This window comes from Equus asinus, chromosome 22 (assembly GCF_041296235.1).
Source record: "Equus asinus isolate D_3611 breed Donkey chromosome 22, EquAss-T2T_v2, whole genome shotgun sequence".
Classification (NCBI taxonomy): Eukaryota; Metazoa; Chordata; class Mammalia; order Perissodactyla; family Equidae; genus Equus; species Equus asinus.
The window spans coordinates 51,606,880-51,629,147 of NC_091811.1; the positions used below are offsets into that span (position 1 = coordinate 51,606,880).

The 22,268-nt window shown below is 50.9% G+C and overlaps 1 protein-coding gene across 8 annotated transcripts in view; it reads right to left on the reverse strand.

Moving 5' to 3' along the window:
• The window catches only part of FMNL3 (formin like 3), a 52,474-nt gene that overhangs the window by 11,069 nt on the left and 19,137 nt on the right, over window positions 1-22,268 (reverse strand). For 4 of the 8 annotated variants that reach the window (XM_070495162.1, XM_014862905.3, XM_014862904.3 and 1 more), the window contains exons 2-9: window positions 10,914-10,997; window positions 8,797-8,877; window positions 8,437-8,513; window positions 4,923-5,006; window positions 2,054-2,206; window positions 729-837; window positions 464-540; window positions 13-106 (exon numbers count right to left, since the gene is read on the reverse strand). In XM_070495162.1, the coding sequence (XP_070351263.1) occupies window positions 13-106; window positions 464-540; window positions 729-837; window positions 2,054-2,206; window positions 4,923-5,006; window positions 8,437-8,513; window positions 8,797-8,877; window positions 10,914-10,997 (759 nt within the window). The remainder of the gene's footprint in view (window positions 1-12; window positions 107-463; window positions 541-728; window positions 838-2,053; window positions 2,207-4,922; window positions 5,007-8,436; window positions 8,514-8,796; window positions 8,878-10,913; window positions 10,998-22,268) is intronic. The other 4 variants (XM_014862909.3, XM_070495163.1, XM_014862907.3 and 1 more) reach the window with 1 other exon arrangement.

Here is a 22,268-nt window from a genome sequence, read left to right on the forward strand (position 1 = left end):
CAGGAGACTGACCTCTTTGAAATTGTCAAAGGCAGCAAGAATGATTTCGTGACCACCCCGCACCAAACACACAGCTGCCAGGAGCTCCAAGACAAGGGCTTTCGTCCTAAGGGGTGAAGAGGGAAAATCAACACCCTAGCTCCCCACCCTGGCCATCACAGCTCACTTCAACTACTGGGTGACTCCTTTCAGAGAGTGGAGACAGCCTCGGCAGTAAGGGGGAGAGGGTGGGCTTGGGAAAGAGGCAGGGGCAGGAAGGCCTGCTCTCTCACCAAGCTGTGCAGACCAGAGGCAAGCAAGGGACACTCCTTCTCCTCCAGCAGAAGTGAGGGAGCCAAACTGAGGCCCTGACATAGGCCACAGGACCCCAAGGCCAGGCAGGACTTCTTATCAAGGACCAGTGGAGCCCAGATCTCCAGAGCCCAGGGCAGAGCAGGGAGGAAAGGGGAGGGAAGGGACTCACCTTGGATTCTTGTTGTTGAGACTGAGCGCAATCTCATTGACAGCGTGGGGGTGGGACATGACCAGATTGAATCCATACTGTAGCAAGGGAAAGGACAGAAGGAGGGGAGACCTTGCTGGTGAGGAAGGCAGATCCCAGCCCAATCTCCTCGACTGCAGGCCCACCAGCACACTTGTCTTCTACAAGCTGGTGCCCTCCTAGCTCTCCTGGTTTGGCAGATGAGGCAGAAGAGGCAGAGCATCCACGGCTAGTGCTGCCCCCTTACCTGATAGTTCATGATGGCTCTGAGACAAAGGATACAAACGTGGACATCATCCTTCTGGCTCACCAGGCGGGAGTTCTTCAGGGCCCTGCGCCCAGGGAGGGTGCTATACCTGGGGGAGAATGGGCTGCTGGTGAAGGTTCCAGGAGGACTCACCATCACCCAGACAGCAGGATGCCCCTCATCAGCAGCAGAACAGTGGGAAAATGGACCTTGTGCCACCAGCCCAGAGAGACAGGGTGCAGGAGGCAGGGCGCTCAGCTGTTTCACCTCCATGGAACAGGTCTTTGTCAGTAACTACGGGATTACAGTTTATAATCAGTGCCCAAACCATCCTCAGCCCAGAGATCCTCCAAAATACAACAGTAGGTGTGTAGGCCTTTCTAATCCTTGAGACAAGTCCAGGGAGATATTCCTTTAGGCCTTCGCTCCTTCTCCTTCCAGGTGCTGCCATCTTCCACACATTCCCGAGGTCAGGAGCATGTTGGCTCCTATCCTACTTCTATGTCCCAGAAAAGGCAGAGCAGATCCCAAAGGCTTTACGAGTACCAGGGGCTACATTTGGTTTGCACCCCTCAGTGATGTTTCATGAAAGAAGGAGAAAACACAAATGGTGTCTGCTCATGCATGATTAGGATGAGGAGCAGTGTCAGGGGGACAAAATCCACAGGAAACCAGGAGAAAAGCATGGCCATGAGAGATGAGACCACAGGAAGGGCCACAGGACCCAGAGGAAAGCCTCCCAGGGTAGGAGGGGCTCTGAGAAGTCATCCGGTCCAACTACCTGCCTCTGGGCAGGATAGCTCTTAAGACACTGCAGACAAATGAACACATTGCGGCCTTGAAGAGAAAGGCCTAAAGGAAGACGTGAAGGGAAGGTGAGCAGCAGGCAGGCTGTGTGGGAGCTGGTTCCGGGCAGCTGATGGGGCAGAGTGTAGAGCCAGAGGGACACAGATATGAGGGCAGGAGCTGGACCACCTGGTGAAGACCAAAGAGCTGGGGGAGGACAAGCCCTGTCCGAGAGGCTGGGAGGAATAGCAGAGTGAGAATAAGAATGGAGGGGCCTCCAGAGAGGGGGTGAGGAGAGGGGAGAGCTGGAACCCCAGATGGGGTGGGCACAGCTGAGGGTGATGTACTTACCCAGGACAGATCGCTGGGCAGAGTCAAGGAGACAGAGAGGACAGACCAGAGACAGACTGGCAGGCAGAGGGCAAGAGAGCTGAGCCTGGAAGCAAGAGTGGAGGGAGGAGCATGAGCACTCAGCGCTGTTACCCAAGACTTGGACTGGGGCTAGGGTGGGAGGCAGCGGGCAGAGCGCGAGCACATACCGGAGCACAGACTGGCGCGCGGAGCGAGCGAGGCTGTTGGTGAAGGGGGCTGACAGGGCGCTGGGTGGCTGCAGGTCCTCAATGGACCTGCTCCAGGACCGGAGCTTGTCGAATGCACCATCGTCACCACTCTCTAGACCCTCAAAGTCAAACCTGGAGCAGGAAAGGACACACAAGCGCACACACAGGAGAAATTCAGTGCCAAGCCCCCTGGCGAGCTCACCCCTTGCCCTTTAGACCTCGAGGACAAGAAGCAAGGGCAGCAAGAAGAGAAAGCAGAACTGGGCAGCAGAGACCTAACCCTGGTCGGGACAGCTACTGACAAAGGACAAGGGCAGAGCAGGCACAGGCAGCAACGAGAAGGGGGATCGGAGAAGATAGGAATGCTGATGGAGGCCAGCTGCTGCTCCCACTGGCCAGCCGATTCCAGGAGGAATGACCTCCCCATGGGCCCAAAGGGACGTGAGGAGCTGGTAGTCTTAGCCTGCGTAGCTGAGAGGCTGCACTCTCAGCCTTAGATGGGACAGCTCAGAGCAGCTGTGGCTCCCCATGGAGAATCTGCCCCGTGGGAGGGTAGTCGGGAACAGGCCAACTGCAGGTCTTGCTAGTTCTGGGTTGGGCTCATGAGGGCAGGTCTAAATGGAAGAGAATGGGTATCCTAGCAAACTCAGAGAGGGACAGTCCCCTATGCTCAGGAGGAGCACCACGGCCCCACCACAGACTGGGTTTTCTGTGGTTCTATTTGAGGCTTCTAGGTTTTTGTGGTATAGAGGTTCCTTGGGCTTCAGCTTCCCTGGGGGAAGAAATCACAAGTCAACAGTGTAGAATGGGTTCCTTCATCCCTAAGAGTCCCAGGAGTCCTTAGGGGTCCCAACACCTTAGGAGTTGGGATGGTTTCTCTGTTTGTCACTTCCTGCTTCTGGGACCAGATATCTCCTACATCAGCAGTCTGTGAGTGTGGCCAGGGTAAGGAGGACAGCTCAAGATCACAAACCCACGGGGCCTTCTCTTTTACATATCCCTACATCGGGATATACCCGCTCTGAGAAACAAGCCCCATTCCTCTTTCCTGTCCACTTCCCCCCGTAGGTCACTAAGGACTGGGCAAGCATCTCCCACAGGCTCTTTCCCACAAGGAGGCTTCTGCTCAGACATGCAGAGCCCCGGGGTCAAAGGCACAGAGGCCGAGTCTTTCTGAAATAGGAAGCGATTATCTGCAGATGCCTGAATGTTCCAAAGGAAGCAGGAGCAGGCTTCAGAGTCCTGAGGATCAGATGTTTAATGGGGCTCTCAAGTATACACCAGAGGAGCCTCGCTAACAGGGAAACAGCTTGCCAGTGGCTTCCTTCCATCAGTACCCCTAGCACTGGTACATGCAGTTTACAAATAGATACCTTCACGCAAACTCCATTTGGCTTCACCCTTTTTCTCTCAACCCTTCCCCAAAACACACACTCTCTCTTCTCCACCCCCTGCTCGAGTCTTTCTTTTCAAAACAGAGTCAAAGGCACTGCCGTGGACACTACAATACTAAGGTTCCAGCGTATTTTGGTTTAGAGCAGCTGGGATTTGTTTGCTTTTCAAATGAGATAGGCTTATTTGGAAAAAAGAAATACATCTTTTTACTATAAAAGCTCTGAATTTTTAAAAAATCACTTCAGCAAATGTTTTTCATTTCTTTCTATAAAAAGAGTTGTTTTTAAAGGGATAGGAGGATCACAAGGCACGACGTCTACAGGGACGCACATGGGGAGTGGGCTACTCTTGGTTTTAACAGGAAGGGACCTGGGAAAGGTGACAGAGAGGCCAAACCTAGGAGAGGTGTTAGTTTGCACCCCTAAGGAGATGAGACTGAAAACCTGCTGGACAAAGGAGAACATCCAATGGGGCAAGGACAGTAGCAAGAAAAGTGAAAGTTGAGGCTAGGGCTGAGTCCTGAGACTGGGGAGTTCCCCAGGACTCGGGACTTTCAGTGCTAAAACTGGGGAAATTCATTGGGGAAATTCATGGGCAAAACAGGACAACTGGTCACCCTAGGGCTGACTTAAGTCTTAGGTATAAGTCTGAGTGCCTTGGTCATCCTGTGAATGATCTATACTCCTTCTTTCCATAGAGTCAGGTAATTATGGTAGGGCACACCACCTCGAATAATATTAACAATAAAGTGGCTACCACAGTGTAGACTTAGTACGTTCCAAACACTACCAAGTACTTTACACATATTATCATCTAATCCTTACAACAGCCCTGGAATACACATCCCTTTTTATATAAGAGGATGCAAACTTGCCTGAGGTCACAAAGGAGTAAAGAACAGAACTGAGACCCACAGCCTGCTTGTCATATTAAAGCCTTCGTTCCTTCCTGCCTTCTCATCTGGCTGCCTCCAAGCCTGCTTGACAAAGTCTCCAAAATGCTCCATTTTCAGTCTGGGTCAAAGGCCAAGCTCACTGCTCCTGGGGCTCTTCAGCAATGACCTGGAGTAACCCTTTCATTTCTGGAGACCCACAGGAACTTCTTGAAGACTCAACTCTCCCAAGGCAAATGACTCCCACCAGGCATCTCTCCCAGGAGCCAGGACGTTTCCTTGGAATGCTCCCAGCTGGGAGCCTGGATCCTTTGGGTTCTGATTCTGAGCTCCCTTTCCACATCTCTCTCCTCCTGCTCCCCAAAATGTACCTTCTGCTCCAGCCACCTGGTATTCCTCACTGACCCCAGACATTCCCTTGGCTGCCTGGGCTCCTCCCTCCTGGCCTGGGATTCCCATTCCCATCTTCTCGATTGCAATCTCACCCTTTTCTCATGAAATCAGAATGGGACTGTGTCTTCCCTCACTGGTCCCCAACCCTAGCCGCTGGGTGGTACTCACATGACAGAACATTGGGCAAAGGACAGGTAATCCACCAGCACATCCAGGCCTTTGTTTTCATCATTCAGAAACTCCCGTACCCACCTGCGGATAAAAGAAACATAGTGGAGGGGTCTGCTAAGTGGGTCAAGGGGGAAGAAGGTGAGTGGCCTCTGACCCAACAATACCCTCTTCTGGATCCTCCCGAACCAGGCTGGGAAAATTCTGAAGATCAAAACCTATGGCAGACCCATCCATAATCACATCACTGGCCTGGATCTCCCCTAGGCAGGGAGTCAGGGATGGGGAAAGGTACAGGCTTTCCAATACCACGTCAGCCAAACAAGCTTTCAGAAGCCTCCTCCTAAAGGACCAAGACCGTGGCTCAATCATTTTCTGTTTCCTTGGTGTCTAGCACAAGGCTGGGCTTACTTACACATCCTTGCGCAATGTTTGATGGAAGAATTGGGGGATTACCAAGAACATTTACCGAGGCCCTTGTGCAAAACTATGCCTGACAGAGGCCAGCAGGTCCCAAATCTGACCAAAGTCTCAGTCAAAAGACACGCAGGAGGGGTCAGAGAGCTCTGGAACAGGGGCATGTTGGGCCAAAGGGCTCTCCACCAAGTTGAAAGAAGGGTATTTGGGGACATAGTGAGTAAAGAGGGACACGTGGAGTTCTGTGTTTGGTCAGGGTGAGTTTTTCAGAACAGGAAAAGGAGGGGGGAGCAGTCAGGAATTCAAGTAACTCCAGTATGGCTATGACCACTCAGAGCCAGACTGAGGACTCAGGCCCCTTCAGCCAGAGAGGCAGGAAGGTAGACAGCAGGCACCCTAAAGACAAGGGGCCAGGGCATTTCCACTCTTCTGCCTTCAGGCCTCTTGGGCTGAGATATCCCTGCAAGGAAAGTCAGGAGCGAGTCCCAGGAGGACTGTTAAAGGACAGGTTCATTCCCCAGGACACAGAGACATAAATCTCTCAGGAAGAAACCCTGACTCTCCTGAGTGCTCTGCTCCCTCAGAACGTCTAGGGGTCTTGATAGGCCAGCTGCGCCAAACAGCCCTGCAGGGCTACTTCGCCCCCACATCTGGAACAGCAGCGCCATGTTTGCCGGCCACACCCTGGGCTACAGAGAGAGGCTGGGCCGGAACACCAGGCCGGCTGCGATCTGGCAGCAAGCTCTGGCTGGGGCTGACTGACACCAGAGCTGCCTGAAGTTAGCTTCCTCTCTGGGGGCCGACAGGCCTCCCGTTTCCTGTCTGTCTGCGCTCCAGCTCCCCACCCCCTTCTCATTTCCTGTCTGAGTCTACACTGCTATTTTAGGGATCTTGACACTTTGAGGAGAGGTTAAAGGGCACTTAGGCAACTCGGAGAAACCAATACAAATCAGGGAGAGGAGGAGCTGGAGAAGCTCTGGAATCTCGCTTCCCAGAGTGCTGCTCCAGGGCTTGAGATGCCGTTGGGCTGCCCCTGCACACCCAGCTTCTGCAGGCCCTGGGGCCAATCAGGCCTTGGCCAGGCAGGATCCTCCTCCCCCCACTTTGCCCTGGGCTCCTACCGCCCTGGAGTACCCACACCCCAGCCTGACAGCCCGACAAACTCTTGCTGCTCAGAAATCCAGGAAGGATCCTGGTCCTTCCACCGAACTCTACCCAGAGAAGCCACAGTTCAGACGACAGGAGCTCCTAAAATGCCAGACACTAAGCTGTTCCCTGGGAACCAAGGACCAGGTCCAGACCTCTAATTTGTGTGCCAACTGCCAAGAGGCCCTGGGCCTGGGAACCATGCTGCTCCGGGCCCAGCTCCTGGCCAGTGGCCAGAGGGGCAGGCACCAGGTACAAGGGGCAGACAGAGGGGACCGTCACACACTGCTCTGTGGCACCCTTCCTCATGCAGCAAAACTTAATAAGGAAGACAAGAGGGCCTGAGAGAGAGGGAAAGAGGGAGGGAAGGCCCTGTGGAGGATTGCAAGCTGGTAGGTGGTGTCTGGAGCTGTCATCTGGGTCACTCTTGCCCTCCTCCCACACAGGGTCACTGAGGAGGCCCTGCCAATCTTTCCTTCTGTGAGGATTCACCAAATAAAGGTGGAGGCTTAGTTGCACATTTCCTAGTGGGTCAGCTTTCAATGGCTGGTTCACAGATGAGGTGTGGGAGCCAACTCTGGCTAAAAAGTACAGCTACTGAAGCCAGCAACTGTCCCTTTCCTGTTCTCTCCTGTGCCATTTCCCCTGTGACGGCTGCTGCCACAGCTGGCTACATACAGGTATAAGAACCCTGGGCAGGCTCAGCCCGGGGGTGGACAAGTGGGCGGCTGCCCCGGACAGGGGGGAAGGCAGATGATGTCATTTGGCTCTTTCCACCCCTGCTCTCAGGAAGCCCAGGACCCAAGGGCTGGCACCTGCCCAGCGACCCCCACCCCCACCCAGGCCTGATTTCTCACTCATGGAAGCTCTCAACATTCAGGCCAGGCCCCTCTGCCAGGACTGCAGCCCTGCCTACAGGACTGCATCAGGTGTTTCTCACTGTTCTTTGTGTACACACACACACACACACTCTCTCTCTCTCTCTCTCTCTCTCTCTCTCTCTCTCTCACTTTCACTACACATTCTCTGGCTGGTTACAATTCTATAAAACTGAGAACATTGTCATCTTTCACTTCACCTCATGCATTAGCTCTCTGCCTGTTCAGCAAGTCCTCATTCCCCACTCACAGACTGGAAATAAAAAAAACGCATACAGTTCCTAGGGGCCTTGTCAATGGGCTGGTAGTACCAGGGTCCATGAACACAGAAGACATTCAACTCCTGGCCCCATTGCCTTAGAGTTTTCCTTTCAGAAAGCTGTTTCGGCTCATGAACTAAGATTATCTTTTTTTTTTTTTTGAGGAAGATTAGCCCTGAGCTAACTACTGCCAATCCTCCTCTTTTTGCTGAGGGAGACTGGCCCTGAGCTAATATCCATGCCCATCTTCCTCTACTTTATATGAGGGACGCCTACCACAGCATGGCTTTTGCCAAGCGGTGCCATGTCCACACCCGGGATCTGAACCGGCAAACCCCAGGCTGCCGAGAAGTGGAACGTGTGAACTTAACCACTGCACCACTGGGCTGGCCCCCTAAGATTGTCTTATAATCAAGCAAATAATCTTCTGGGTAGCAAAAAGCCCAGGAACTAGGTCTCAGCTATTCAATGCAATATGCGCCCCCATCCCCAGCCTTTTCTGGGCCTCCTTGGCCCAGCCCCAGGTCTCAGGCAGACGCCAGTCCCAGCTGCTGTGGGAATGTCTTCCATTCAAAGCCACAGGCCGAGGACCCCAGGAGAGGCCCCAAGCTTGCCAGCAGCATCCAGTCAGCAGCTGGCAGAGCTGAGGGGAAGAAAAGCCAGAAAAGGAACAGTCTGAAGCTCTGAGGAAGCAAAGCCATTTAAGGGGCAATTCTGCCTCCTGGCAGAGAGATAAACAGGCAAACCAACCTCAGAGGACACCGGATCCTGAGTGGCCAGGTGAAGAGGCTCTGATGGCCAAATCTGACTCACCCAATGTGGTTGGTACGAAGTGAGATCTCCAGCTCCCTCAGCACTTTGGTTGACTCCTGCACTCTCCTCCTGAACTTCTGTAAACACAGAATTTTCTGTCACTGATGGAGATCACCCACCCCCCATCCCATTTTACAGTATGAACGAAAGAGGTCGTAAGGGAAAGGGAAGCAACACGAGAGGGTAGGTGTAGACCTTCCCTCTATTATTAACCAGCCACTCTAGGCCCAGGGCCTCGGAACCCAGGAATCCAACTCCTATTGCTCAGAAGCAGAAGTCCCACCCCAAGTCAAAGGGTTTGCCCCAAATCCCACGGGACTATAAAGGGTAGCAAGATGGGGCCTCCATGCCTCACTTCACCTTCCGAGTTACGCTGGGGTCCAAGAAGCTCTGGAGTTTCTGGATATAAGTGTGGGGAGGATTCTTCACCTGGAATCGTTCCTGCAAGGGAAACACGCGTGTGGGCACACAGACGCCCAGAGTCCTGAGGAGAGTGCTAAGGAAGTAGAGCACCCTTGGTGGTCGAAGTGAGGAGAACCAGCCTCCTAAAGTTGTCACCTGGCCCTTAACACTGCCCAAACTGTAGGTTCCCTTCCTTGACTTATTTTCAGGTGCTTCCCATCTGTTGCCATCTTCAGCCTCCTCCAATTAATGCTCCCTGAGCCTGTAAGATTTTTCTGTGTCAAAAATTATTTTAAGAGCCTGCTGCTTGCTAAGACGATGCAGAGATTACACAGCTGTGAACAGCACCCAAAATAAAGACACAAGTGGGAAATGTTGTTCACTGCCTGGACAACTGATGGACGGGGGTTAGGAAGGCCAAGGGGAAGGGAGCTAGGCCTTACAGAATCTACCTTTCTCAGCCCTGAACCCTGAAGTTAGGACTAGACTGGTTTTGCAGCGTTAACACAGCTCAGAGCGGCAAACACACTTCCTGCTCCTTGCCCAGGCCCCAACAATTCAGAGCAACCTCAGTGCTGAAGCCTGCTTTCAGCAAGGTCATCCCCTGACTCCCTTCTACACAGGGTACGGGACCATCCCCTCCCCATTTGGGGCCAACCTCCTCATCTGACCCAAGGGGAAACTTAGGGAAAACTCTCAGGCCTTCTGGACCTGTAAGGGCCTTCAAAACTGAGATATCTGAAGAGTTGCGGGTGAAGGTGAAGGTGGAAAGGGTCCAGAAGAATAATAAAATGTTAGGAAACAGAACCTAAAAACAAAATGAAAGGAAAAAAGAAAGTTTTGAGAAAGAGCCGAAATTAGGTGACCTAGAAAAGACTGAGAGATTATCAATTAAAGAAACTCAGTACCAAAGTTGTTTGTTCTCCAAACCCCAAGCAAGTGTTCACCATGCTCACCAACTCCTCTTGATGCAGAACATGAGGAAACAGGCCTTCCCTGGAAAGGAGGGGACCTGGGCCAGGCTCTCTGAAGCATAAGTCTACCTTAGGTCAAGCAGCACGACTTGGGAGGCAACAGAGCATAACAGTTAGGACGGATGGAGTCGACTGCCTGAGCCCTGGCTCCATCACCTACCAGTGTCAGGCAAGATACTAAGCCTTGGGATCTTCATCTATACAACATAACAGGGCCTTCCTCAGAGGGCTTCTGTGAGGACTAAATGAGATACTTCAGCATATGTAAAGTGCTTGGTCCATAATAAGCACTCAATAAATGTTAGCTATTATGATTTTGTTCAGTGCTTGAAAAGAAATAATAAATATGTTCGTGACAAAACTCCATCACAAAGTGCTGTGTAAACACACCACCTACACTCTGTGCCAGGTGCTTCCTAGGCCCCAAGAGGTAAGGAAGTAAAAGCTGACTCTCCTAGCAGTGCAGACAGCCCTGTCTGAGTTCAGAAACTCATGACTTGTGATCTTCAAATGTGTGCAGGGGAAAGAGCCAGACTGTAGGTGTTCTTGATTCTGAGCTAAGTAATAATCTGTATATTCTCTTCCAGCTCTTAAACACTATTCATGTAGGGAGAGCCCCCAATCATCATGTTCCAAGATTTTGGAACAGAAGACCAGAGGACTGGGGCTTCTCATTCCTAGAGGCTTGTAAATAATGAGAAAAACTCTGCTGTTTGCAGAATGAGAGCTAAGCAGTCCTCTGGATTCCCTGCCAGGCACAGCCCTCACGCTGGTGAATGGCAGAAACAGTCTTTGCTGGGAAAACTACCAAACTCCGCCACAGCTGACCCTCACACCCCAGACCTACACAAACCTCCTTCAGGCCACTGCCCATTGTGGAGAAATCAAGACAGCTCTATGCAGGAGCTAGCGGGCAACTTGGCCTACCAGCCCTGTCTGTTAGGAGAGTCCTCTTGGAACAGGAAGTGAGCACAGACTGAGGCCAAGTCCAGGCCAGGGTTCCCCAAGTGGCCCTAGGGCTGCAGTCAATGCCTTTGGCCCTGCTGCTTTGTCTAGCCCAAAACACAACCCCTACTCCCAGCCCTGCCCCAAACCCCATACCTGGTCACAGATCAGATCCCATTTCTTCTCGTTGTCATACTGCCGCAGGAGCCGGGCCTTGTCAGGAGGCAGGTTCATGGAGCTCTGAGGAGAGAACTCGAGTCAACAGGGCTGAAAGCTGCCCCCACCCTGAGGAGAGGAGAGCTAGATCACACACACCTTTCCCCTCCTGGATCCTGGGGCTTCACGTGGACATGCTGTGGACCATAAGGAAGGCTCAGAGACGTGGAACAGTCCTCCTGCCTCCCCCTCACATGTAGTTCAGTTTGGTTGAGCAATGTTTTCCAAACCATAGGTTGTGGAATCAATTTAGTATGTCAAGATAAACTTTATTTTAAATGAAAATGAACAGATTAAAGTAGAATAGGATAGAAGATACCAGAATTCATTGCAAGTAGGAAATATAACGTTTCATGAAGCTTTTGTTTCTTTTATATTTCATATATATACATTACACACACACATAGGTCATGCTGTAAAATGTGTTTCTTAACATGGGACAAGTCAAAAAAGTTTAAAGCTGCCAGTCTAAAGCAGCAGCTTTCAATCTGCTTTTCCCCCATGGCCTGAGAGATGGGCAGCCTTCCCGCACCTTGCACGCCTGTGGGTGAATCCTGAGCCACCCACAGACTGTGTAGATGCTACTACAACGCTACCCATTTTCCCCGTATCAGGATGCAAGTGAATGAGAAGGACATTAGCATAAACACAATCACTCAAATATTTTTAGGAAATAATTTACAAAATTTCAGTACTTTAATTATTAGCAGTAAATTACTCATGACACACACACTTTCCAACTAATTAAGACACAGTAAGACCCCTTATGGAGACACTCTAATTTAGAATATAAAAGAACAGATCAGGAGACATCTTATTTTGTTCACCAGTGTTTGCTGAATGAATAAATGAATAAAAGTCTGAGTGAGTAAGTAAATGAAGCCCAAGGCAATCGTGGACTAGCCCTACCCAGGCCAGCAGCCCTCTCTCCCCTCCTTTATCCAGTCCAGCCAAGTCTCTCCTCTATGCAGTTTGGTTGCCTCTGTTGCAGTCACAGCCCCTGCCTCTAAAGGCAGTCAGGTCACTGTACCTGCCTCCACCCCAACCCTGAATCTAATATGATCTCCCACCTGGAGTATCACAGCTGTCTGATAAGCCACATGGCTCCCACAAATCCAGCCTCCTCCCCATACGCTGTGGGCCACCTGGAGGGCCTGCCTCTCCTCTTTCTCTCCTCTACCTCCCGCTCCAAGTTCAGCTCTAACTCTCTGGCAACCCAAGCATGGCCACTGGGTTTACCTCTGCCCACTCCTTGACATCTTCATCCTGGGGACATGAATTGTGTGCACCCAGGGTCCAGAGGAGTCACACAGGCCCTGCATTACTCCAGAAGAAGTAGGAGTATCCTGGGAGTGGGCCCTCCATTTTCTAAGAAACTGAAAGAAAATCCTTAAGCATCATTTATTTCTGTTATGCATATCTATTTATTATGCATTTATCTACACATACACACACTATAAACTAGCTGTACGCTCTTCTAGCCCCTGAAGGACTTTGTCTATTCACATGGTCTCCAACCCCTAATAATGTCTAATACTGTGACAGGCACCTAGTGGAGAGTAAACTGCTGGCAAACCTATGGTTAAGATGTTCCAGTTCCGAGCTATGGACCCAGCTCCTGGCTGGAAACAGGATCACTATGGTTCAAAAAAGGAAGTAGGCTTGGGATCTCTAGTCAGTGTTTAGAAATGGAAGAATTCAGGAACACAGAAGTGGGGCAGGTGAGAGAAGAAAAGCAGGGGAAGAGACCACTGCATCACACCTCTCCCCACGGTTTCTGCTGCCCCATGAGTCTGCCTGAACTTCCACAGGAAAGAGGGGCTAACCAAATCCTCCCCACCGCTGACGTAGTACAGATGGCTGGATGGGCAAATACAACCCTGAATGTTTTTTCTGGAACTATCCTGCTAAGGGCCAATCTCGGCACGTCTGTGTGGATAGCAGGACAGGAGCAGGAGGCCACAACAAAACAGGGACCCAAAGGTCAAAGGCAAGCCCAGAGCAAGGTCTTCTGTCTAACTGGAGCCAGGATGCTGCCAGGTAAGCCAAGTGAGACCAGAGCAGAAATAGTCCTCAGGCCTGGTTCTGGCTCTGTGCACACCCTGAGGACTTCACTGTCATCTGCTCGTTTCTCCCAAGTCTGTGCCATGAAAATAGTTTTCTGTTGTCTCCTCTGGAAGAAAGCCGCTGGGGAGGGGGAGGAGGGAGCCTGTCGCTACAGTGGCAGACATCACATCCCGTCTACACCAACTTCCTCCCTCAGCCACCCAGTGTCAGCTGCTGCGGCTCACACTTCCCCAACAGGTGAACTGGTGAGGAAACGTTTGGTGCACCTAGGACTTCACCGACGGAGTAAAGTCACCCCCTTTGGGAACCTAGCCTGAGAGCATGGAAGAAGCACATCAGGGGCCTGGCCAAACTTTAGATGCCCAGGAGAGATGGGCCCCCGGTGACGGAAACAGGTGGCAGAAGCAGGAATCAGCTGTGACCACAGGCCCACATCCTTCAGTCTAGAGCTTCGAGTGGCACTTTCTGGACAGTGATGCGAGCCTCTCTGCTTCTTTGGGGCCGAAGTGTGATGGGGAAGGAAGTGGGTCAGGGGAATTCCCCCAGCCTCCAGCACTCTCACAAGAAATGGATCACTGACTGCGGGGTGGGAGCCACCCACCAAGGGGGCAGGACCAGGGCCTGGCCAGGGAAGTTCTCCTCCCTGCCAGACAAGGGTGTCAGGCCTTCTTCTGCCTCCACCTGATAACGTGTGTGAGTCCAGCAAGGCTCCAACGTCCTGAGGAAGGACAACTTCCTGAGTTCCGGGGACTGCCAAGGAACAATCCTGACACAGTTCCGGTCTCAGTCAAAGATTTGTTTCCTTGACATTTTTCTTCAGTGGTTCCACAGAAATTGCAGTTTCTCAGAAAGGCAGAAGCTGGGCTAAGTTCTGGCTAAGTCCTTGGTGAGACCCTCAGACTCTTGCTGAACAGAAATGAGGCACAGCTGTCTTGGAGCAGAGGGCACCGAATGCGGAGTCAGAGAATCCAAGATCAACTTGGAGCACTTCAGAGTCACTGAACCTCAGTGAGCTTGTCCATAAAACAGAGATAATCTCACTACTTCCCAGGGTTTTATGAGGATTAGATGATAAACATTTTATGTCTGTATGTGTCTGGAACAGTGCGGGTGTTCAACACAGTTCCTTGCCCTTCCTCCTCAAAGTCCTGTGTCATGTTGTAACACCCAAGGACCACTTGCTTCTGGGCTGTCTCTCCATCTCTGCCTCTGTCCCTCCTCCAGCACGGCTTCTCAACACTCCGAGGACAGAACAATCCTTTACCCCTCCTTTGATCTCTCTCTGGTTTCCTCTAAGACTAGGAGGCAATTAAATACCACCATCATTGAGAAGGGAGGAGGAGACCCCAGGGAGATGGGAGGAGAAGGGGAAGATGAGCTCCAACTGAAAACAACCCTGGGACTGATTCCTAAATCTGAGGGAACCAGCAAGAAGTCTAATAATAAAAACCTGTAACGGGAAGAAGTAGTGAGGCGTGGACCTGATGCTTCTCTAGCAAGGCTGCTCTGGTTTACTGCCAGTTTGAGGCCAGGCAGAGTGCCCTGCTCAGTGGCCAAGACCCACCCCGGGTTCTGTGGGAGCAAGGGTCCTTCCAGCAAGGCCTCCTTACTCCGCACCAGACCCCCGTCAGCCCCAGTAAAGCCGAGGAGGAGGGAGGCAGCTCTGGACGCAGAGGTTCCCTTCCCTTTCCTGCTCTGCACCCCCAGCCGGTTAGCCCCTCCTCGTTTCCTTCCCATTGCAGGGGAAGGGAAATGCCGGTGCGGCTGGAGTTTCCTTCAAAGCTGTAGGCCCTGCTCTGGGACTAACCCTGACTCTGTCAGTCTCCTTGGGCCAGGCCTTGGGAAAACCCAACAAGCAGAAATAAGAACCACCAAAAGTTCCCAACTGTTTCTGTTGGTCCCAGTCAATCGTGATAAATCTTAGGAACAGGGACAAAAATGGCATAGATGTCTGAAACTTTCCTGCGAAGGAGAAGGACAAGAGAGATGTCTGAAACTTTCCTACGAAGGGGATTCTGGAGGCTTTAGGGAAGGCAGGCAGGGCCTGTTTATGCTGAGCAAAGGCAGAATGTGAGCTGGTGGTTTTCTTAATGTTTTCTCTCTCAGAACCACCTCCCCACCAAACCATCTATGGCTGAACACTTCTCTCAAGTGTGGTGGCCCCAGCCCTCGTCCTCAGCCCATGGGGGTCAGGAGTCCTGGGAAGCTGAATCTACAGCTTCCCCAGTGATGAAAGGAGGCGCTGTCCTGGGCACCACTGGCTGCTGAGCCCCCAGCCACAGCTGCCACCAAGCCCTCTCAGGCATCACAGCCCATTGTACAGATGGGCAGAGGTGGAATGTGGTGAGGAGGCACAAGGTTTGGGAGTCCAGGAGACTGCCATAGGAGGAGCTGGAGCACTGTGTTCCCGCCCTGTGTTCCTGCCAGGATCCCCCTCACAAACCAACAACTATGTCCCCAAGCCAATGGTGAACCAGGCAACACTGGGCACAAAAGACAGAGTTTTAGGAGTGGCCCAGCCTGCCCTCCACGTGTCTCTACTGGTGGGCAGCAGGCACAGCTGTGGCCAGCTAGGCACTGCTTCCAAAGGGCAAGGGCCCAAGGAGGAGGGAGGTACCAGCTCCTGCTGCCTCGGCCCCTTTGGCAGCCACAGCCAGCCCTGCTGCAGTAGCAGCTCCCAGACAATGAGAGTTATTTTCAGCCAGTGCTTTAACACAAGCCAGCTGGCCAGTGTGCAGGGCGGGAGTCCTCCTCCACCCAGCCCGCCCAGACAGCAGGCAGGCCGGCCGGCCCAGCCCACTGCCTACGCTGCTGCCGCCTCTGCGTCACTGTTTGTTTATCTCGTTGTTTTAGCACAGCTCCTCCCAACTCCCCCCAAAACTACAATCCTGTTAAAAGGAAACCAAAAAGTCAGAGAGTTTGATCAAAGGTCCAAGAGATAAAATTAAGAGGTCCGACATGGGAAGCACAGCAGCCCCTCCAAACACCCAGTCTGCCCCAGCCCCAGGACTGGCGGGAGCAGTGCAGGGGAGGAAGTGGAATGCACTGGTGGCCAGGTCTCTCTGCAGCCCCCACGGACAGCATGGAGGCTGAGCCTGGATGTGCTGCCAACCTGGGAGATGAAGCTCTAGACTGCTCTCCTCGCCTGCCTCTCCCCTGTCCCTCTCTTCAGAGCTCAGATTTGGAGAAGACAACTTAAGACAGACAGCCTGGGATGAGCCTGAGTCAACTGTGAAAGGTTCTGGGAGAAGAACTGTATTCTGAGGCAGAAGGGAAATCACAGGCAGAGTTCGTGAAACTTGGCTGGAGGGAGAGGTAGCCCTCCCCATGACGGAGTCGGGGTGAACCCTCCAACCAGCCCCTGCACATCAGAGAGCTGGAGAATAAGAAGGGGTGGATGGCAGCAATCACCTCCCCGGACTCCAGGTCTCCAGGTCTGGCGCTGCCAAACCCCACAGCCTCAACAGTGCGGCTCCCCCTCTGCTCCTCATCTCCTTCCACTGGAGCTCATAGACGCTCCACAACTCTAGCCACAAGTACAGTCTCCTCTAGGCCTGAGCTGCCCTATTAGACACGGGAAAGTTGCTGGGGTACCTCATGACAAGACATCAGAAGAGTGGGTCCTCTTTGACTTAAGTGTCTGCAGTGGCTTAGGTCTGGCTTTCTGTTTTTTGTTTAATGGAAGCTACCACTTCAGGGACAAGCAAAAGCCAGCTTTCACAGGCTCGGAGCTCTGTCTGGAGAACGTGCTTCTGTGGTCACTGATGACTCTATAACCAGAAATGACTTGCTGAGCAGTTATGGGCCAAGTCCCTGAGCAGCCTGGAGGAAAAAGAGATGGATTCACCAGATGTCTCAGGCTGAGCTCTGCAACTCACACCAGGGAAGTCAGATGAAGGAGAGGCCCTAGAAGGCCAGCATCAATCAAACAAAGAGGGGTCTTTTTCCAAAGACAATTGTACCCTTGAGGCCTCATCTTCACCCGGGAGGACTCTTCCACTGGATCCTGAGAAAGCAAAGGAACTTGGCCATGTCCCCATTGCCAGCAAAAGCCTCAGCTCTACCCTCTGCCATACTGTCGGCCTCACACCTGACATCAGGTAACCTCTGCAGGTAACCTGGCCCCTGAGGCCCTGGAGACCTCTTCTGGCCTACTCAGTCAAGAAGCACACAATCTCAGATGCGAGAACGCTTGTTAGCTCTTCCCAGCTGAGCCCCCAGGCCCTAGCTAAAAAGCCACTGCCACAGCAACTTGATCTGTCTGCTGGCTCCTCAGCCCCTCCTCGCGGTTAGCCAGACCCACACACTCCCCAGTTACGCAGAATGGAAACTATTCTGCTGGGGGCAGCCGGTTTTCCAAAGCTAAGGAGTCTCGGGGCAGAGCCTCACATTCTCCCTGTAGCCAACCAAGGTCCTCCCTTCTCTTCATGATATTCTGCCCTCTGGCCTGGGGAGCCCAAATAGGCAGCACTACCTCTCAGAGGACACACTATTTCTGGGGTTACATCCCACAAGGAGCATTTTCCCCCTTCTCCCCAGATCACAGCTCATTACTCACTGAGACCCAGTGCGTCTCCCTGCCCAGGTCTCTCATCCATACCTTCCCTTCTACTTGCCCCTCCACCGCCCATCACCATCAGATGGGCCCTTATTGTTCACTCCTGACCCTCTGGGATAAACTTCTAGCTGGCATCCCTACTTCCAGCCTTTCCTTCCCTCTGACCTGCACGTGGATGAAATGTCTAAACTTCCCAACACACAAGATAAATAATGTTTCTTCCCAGTTCAGAAATCTTCTCTGAGTTGTTATCATTTACACAAGAGGGCCCAAACTCCTTGGCCTGCTGTTCTTAGCATCTTAAAATAAGAAAGAGCTTCAGGGGTAAGATTCTCCCCAGGCCAGCCCCAGCATCTGACCAGTGTCTTCTTCTCCTGGACTTTCCTAGAACGGCCACTCTTGCCATAGCATTTGCCTATAACTGATGTCTCCCCAATCTTCTGAATCCCTACCTATTACTACCTGATTGAAAATCCATCAGCTCTGTGACTACCCAACCTAAAATAATCAGCCCCTCTCTGAGCTCCAAAGCATAATCATATGTGAAGAATCATATGGCAGAGAACTGCTTGTGATCTCCCAACGTCTTCTCTCCTTCCTTAGTAGGGAACCTCCAAAGTTTGGCTGAGCGCTTGGCAGCTCAGAGTTAACATATTTCTCATCTTCCCTTGCATTCAGGTGTGGCTATATGACCACGTGGGATGCAAGCAGAAGTAGTATGTACGACCCCAGAGAAGTGTCGTTAGAGAGAGGGAGTATACCCTTCTTTTCTCCTTTCTGCTTCCATCTTGTTGGAATGCAGAGATAATGGTTGGAACTTCAGCAGCTACTCTGGACCATGAGGTGACCTTGGAAATGAAGTTCAGATGGGTGAAGCAACAAGAAAGAAAATAACTGGTCACTGATACCATGGACCTTAGCACAAATTGAATGTGTTCCATATAGTGTCTTTTCATGTGTGTATTTTCTCTATTCACAACTAGAACATGACCTCCTTGATGACAGAGGTCATGCCTGATCCTTCTTTGAATCATGTACAAGTGCTTAATAAATAACTGGTTGATCGTGCTACTACCTCTTCCACCACCAAGTCCCTGGTTATTTTTGGAGGGGATTATCCAACTTCTCACCACTGTCCTTGCTATTCTGGGCTCTCTCTCCTATAATCTGCCTTATGTGCTATAGCCCAAATCACTTTCTTTTCATGCTGCTTCTCCCTCAGCAAACTCCCACTTCTCATTCTGAGTTTCAACTCTGTCCTTCAGTTCATGCCACGAATCTAAGCCACTGCTCTGTACTTCTCTTTAACCAGACTCATCTTCTTACAACCTGCTAGACCACAGGCTCCTGAGCACAGGGACCACAACCAGCTTGGTTGCCACTGTACGAGGTGCTCGGTGAAGATGGAGCAAGTTGGATTTCCCGACACACACACTCCTCTTCCTCCTGTCCTTGAGTTTTCTCCTCCATTACACCCCAGAGAGATCATCTCCTTCCCAAGTGCCAGCCATGCCCCTCCTTCAATTCACAACAGGTGAAATCCCACCTTCTCTAGCAAATCTTTCATAAGTAAGAGCGATAAGATCTACCCCACCTACAACAGTGCCCCCACACATTTACTAGCGTCTTTAAAATGTGTTCATTGAGTTGTGATTTATGGCTAATGTCTCGTCACCTTTTCTAGGATGTTCAATAAATATCCTACCACAAATCTCACAGTGAACGAGGACCCACACTGCCCTGGTATGAATCCTGGCTCCAGCACTGACTAGTTGTGTGGCCTTGGGAGAGTTATTCAATCTCTATGAGTCTCAGTTTCCTCATCTATAAAATAGAGGTAGAGGGGCCAGCCCCATGGTGGAGTGGTTAAGTTTGCGCACTCTGCTTCAGCAGCCCAGGGTTTCACCAGTTCGGATCCTGGGCGTGGACATGGCACCGCTCATCAAGCCATGCTGAGGAGGCATCCCACATGCCACAACTAGAAGGACCCACAATTAAAAATACACAACTATGTACCATGGGAAGGGTTTGGGGAGAAAAAGGAAAAAGTAAAATCTTTAAAATGGAGGTAGAAATAGCATTCACTTCATAGTATTGTTATGATGATTAAGTAAGTTAATATATGTAAAGCATTTAAATCAGAACCTAGGTAGTAAATGTCACACGTAATGCTATGTTTTTTTCTTTGAGTTTCTAATTTAACATTTAGCTGGAAAACAACTATATGCCAATAATTGACCTAGGAGCTGAGGATATAAAAATAAATAGGGCAGGATCCCTACATTTAGAAAGTGTATAACCAGAGGGCAAGGCAGACAAGCAAACCAGAGGTGAGTGTAGACAGCACTGCTGTGTGAGAGGCGCGCATGGCACTGTGGGACCCCATGGAGGTAACATCTAATTAGACAGAGTAGTCAAGTATGGCTTTCTGGAAGAAATGCTACAGGATTTAGTCTTAAACATTAGGCAGGAGGGAGTCAGGCAAAGGCAATGAAAGAGGGACAGATGGTGATATTCTAGGCAAGGAGACAGCCTTTGCAAATACGTGGAAGCACAAAACACAATAAAAAGTCCAGGAGTCTCTAAGTGATTTGCAACAATGGAATGAAAGCGTATATGAGGAAATTACAGTGGTCAGATGACAAACGGTCTTAGGAGCTAAGGTAAGTAAGTGGGCATGAGTAGGACAATAATGATACTACTATTAAAATGAAAACAGTAATAATGACAAAAGCTACCATTTATTGACAGAACTGTGATAAGAACTATATAGGAATTACCTTATTTAATTCTCACAACAACCCTATGAAGTTGGGACTATTATTATTCCCATTTTACAGGTGAGGAAACGAAGGCTTGGAAAGGCTGTGGAACTTGCCCAGAGTCACACAGCCAGTATGTGGTGGAGCTGGGACATGAACCCAGGTCTGACCCCAGAGCCTGAGCTTGTAACCCCACACAATGTGTCCTCTGAGACAATGAATTACATTAGCCAGTCTCTGTGCCTTTTAAAATTGCATGCATCCTTCAGGACCAATACAACCCACCTTCCTCATGAAACCTCCCCAAACAACCCAGACCTCTCCACACTCCTTCCTCTGACCTTGCGTGGGGCTTACTGCCCTTACCTCCCATTGACAATCACGTTCAATCATTCCTTCAACAACACTAGTGTCTTCTACGTATCACACACTGTGCCAACTGGAAGCCCTACTTTGCCTTGTGATAACTCTTGTATATTTACAAAGAAAGGGGAAGCTATGGCTTATAAACATCGACTCTGGGCCAGACACTGTGCTAGACTCTTTAATGAGAAGACTTCAAGGAAAAATCACTTCTCTCTCATATTGTTATTCATCTTTCACATTGTGTATTATTTCTCAAACTAGACTGTGAGCTCCATGAGGGCACAGAATTTGCCTTGAACACACCTGTTCCTAACAAGGATGTCTGGCACACACAAGCAGCTTAACAGATACTGGGAGTTGCCCATGTGGACAGCAGAGGCTGGCTTGCGGCAACACCCCATCTCCTCCAACGCAGCAGCTGGGGACCCAGCTTTGGCTTTCCAGGAGTCTCATTATAAATCCAGGAGCTTATTATCAAACCATGAAACTTAATGAATCCCTTCCTACTTCCAGACTGCATGTGGGAGGGGCACGACTCCTGCTTTATGGAAGGGCAAACTGAGAGCCAGCATGGGCACACATCTGTCACAAGTCACATCAGCTGGGCAGAGACACTAGAAATCCACTGTCTCTCCCTGCTTTTTCAATTGCTCTCAAATGGGGTCCATCTCAGTGTCTCAATGTTCCTGTCCTCTTTGGGAGGGAATCATAATGACCCCAGTCTTCTCAGGATCCATGAACCATCCTCCCAACATTGTCCCCCCTCATGCCTTTAAAGGCCAGAGCTTGACACAGAGGTCATAGCTGCCTACCACAACTCCATCTTAGAGTGTCACAGCTTTTTTACATCTTACTAGATTGTCCAGCTAGGAAAAAAACACCTCTTTAAGTTTGTTTTTTGTTGTTATTTTTTTTTTAGGAAGATTAGCCCTAAGCTAACATTTGCCACCAATCTTCCTCTTTTTGTTGAGGAAGACTGGCCCTGAGCTAACATCCATGCCCCATCTTCCTCTACTTTTTTTAATATGTGGGACGCCTGCCACAGCATGGCTTGATAAGCAGTGCATAGGTCCATGCCTGGGATCTGAATGGGCGAACCCCGGGCTGCAGAATCGGAGCATGCAAACCTAACTGCTGTGCCACCAGGCTGGCCCCAAAACACCTCTTTGGAGTTAGCCTTCTTTAGTGCCTGCCCCATCACCCAAAGAGACCCCAAATCTTCTCAGCTCATCGAAACGTCTGACGTCCTAAGTGCCATATTCACACAGGGCCACCGATGGGAAGGAAAATATTACTGAGCATCTCTTATATGCCAGGAACTTTTCTCACATAATCTCACTTACTGCTCTCAACAACCCCCGGAGGTAAAAGTTATTACGCCTGTTTAACTGGTGGGAGAATTCAGAATCTGAGACCAACTGGCTGGAGGTCACACAGAAAGTGGCAGAACCCAAATTCAAACCCAGATATGTGACTCCAACCTAACTCTTGCCAGGCCATGGCTTTTCCTACCATGTCTTGCTACCTCCTTACAAAGAAAAC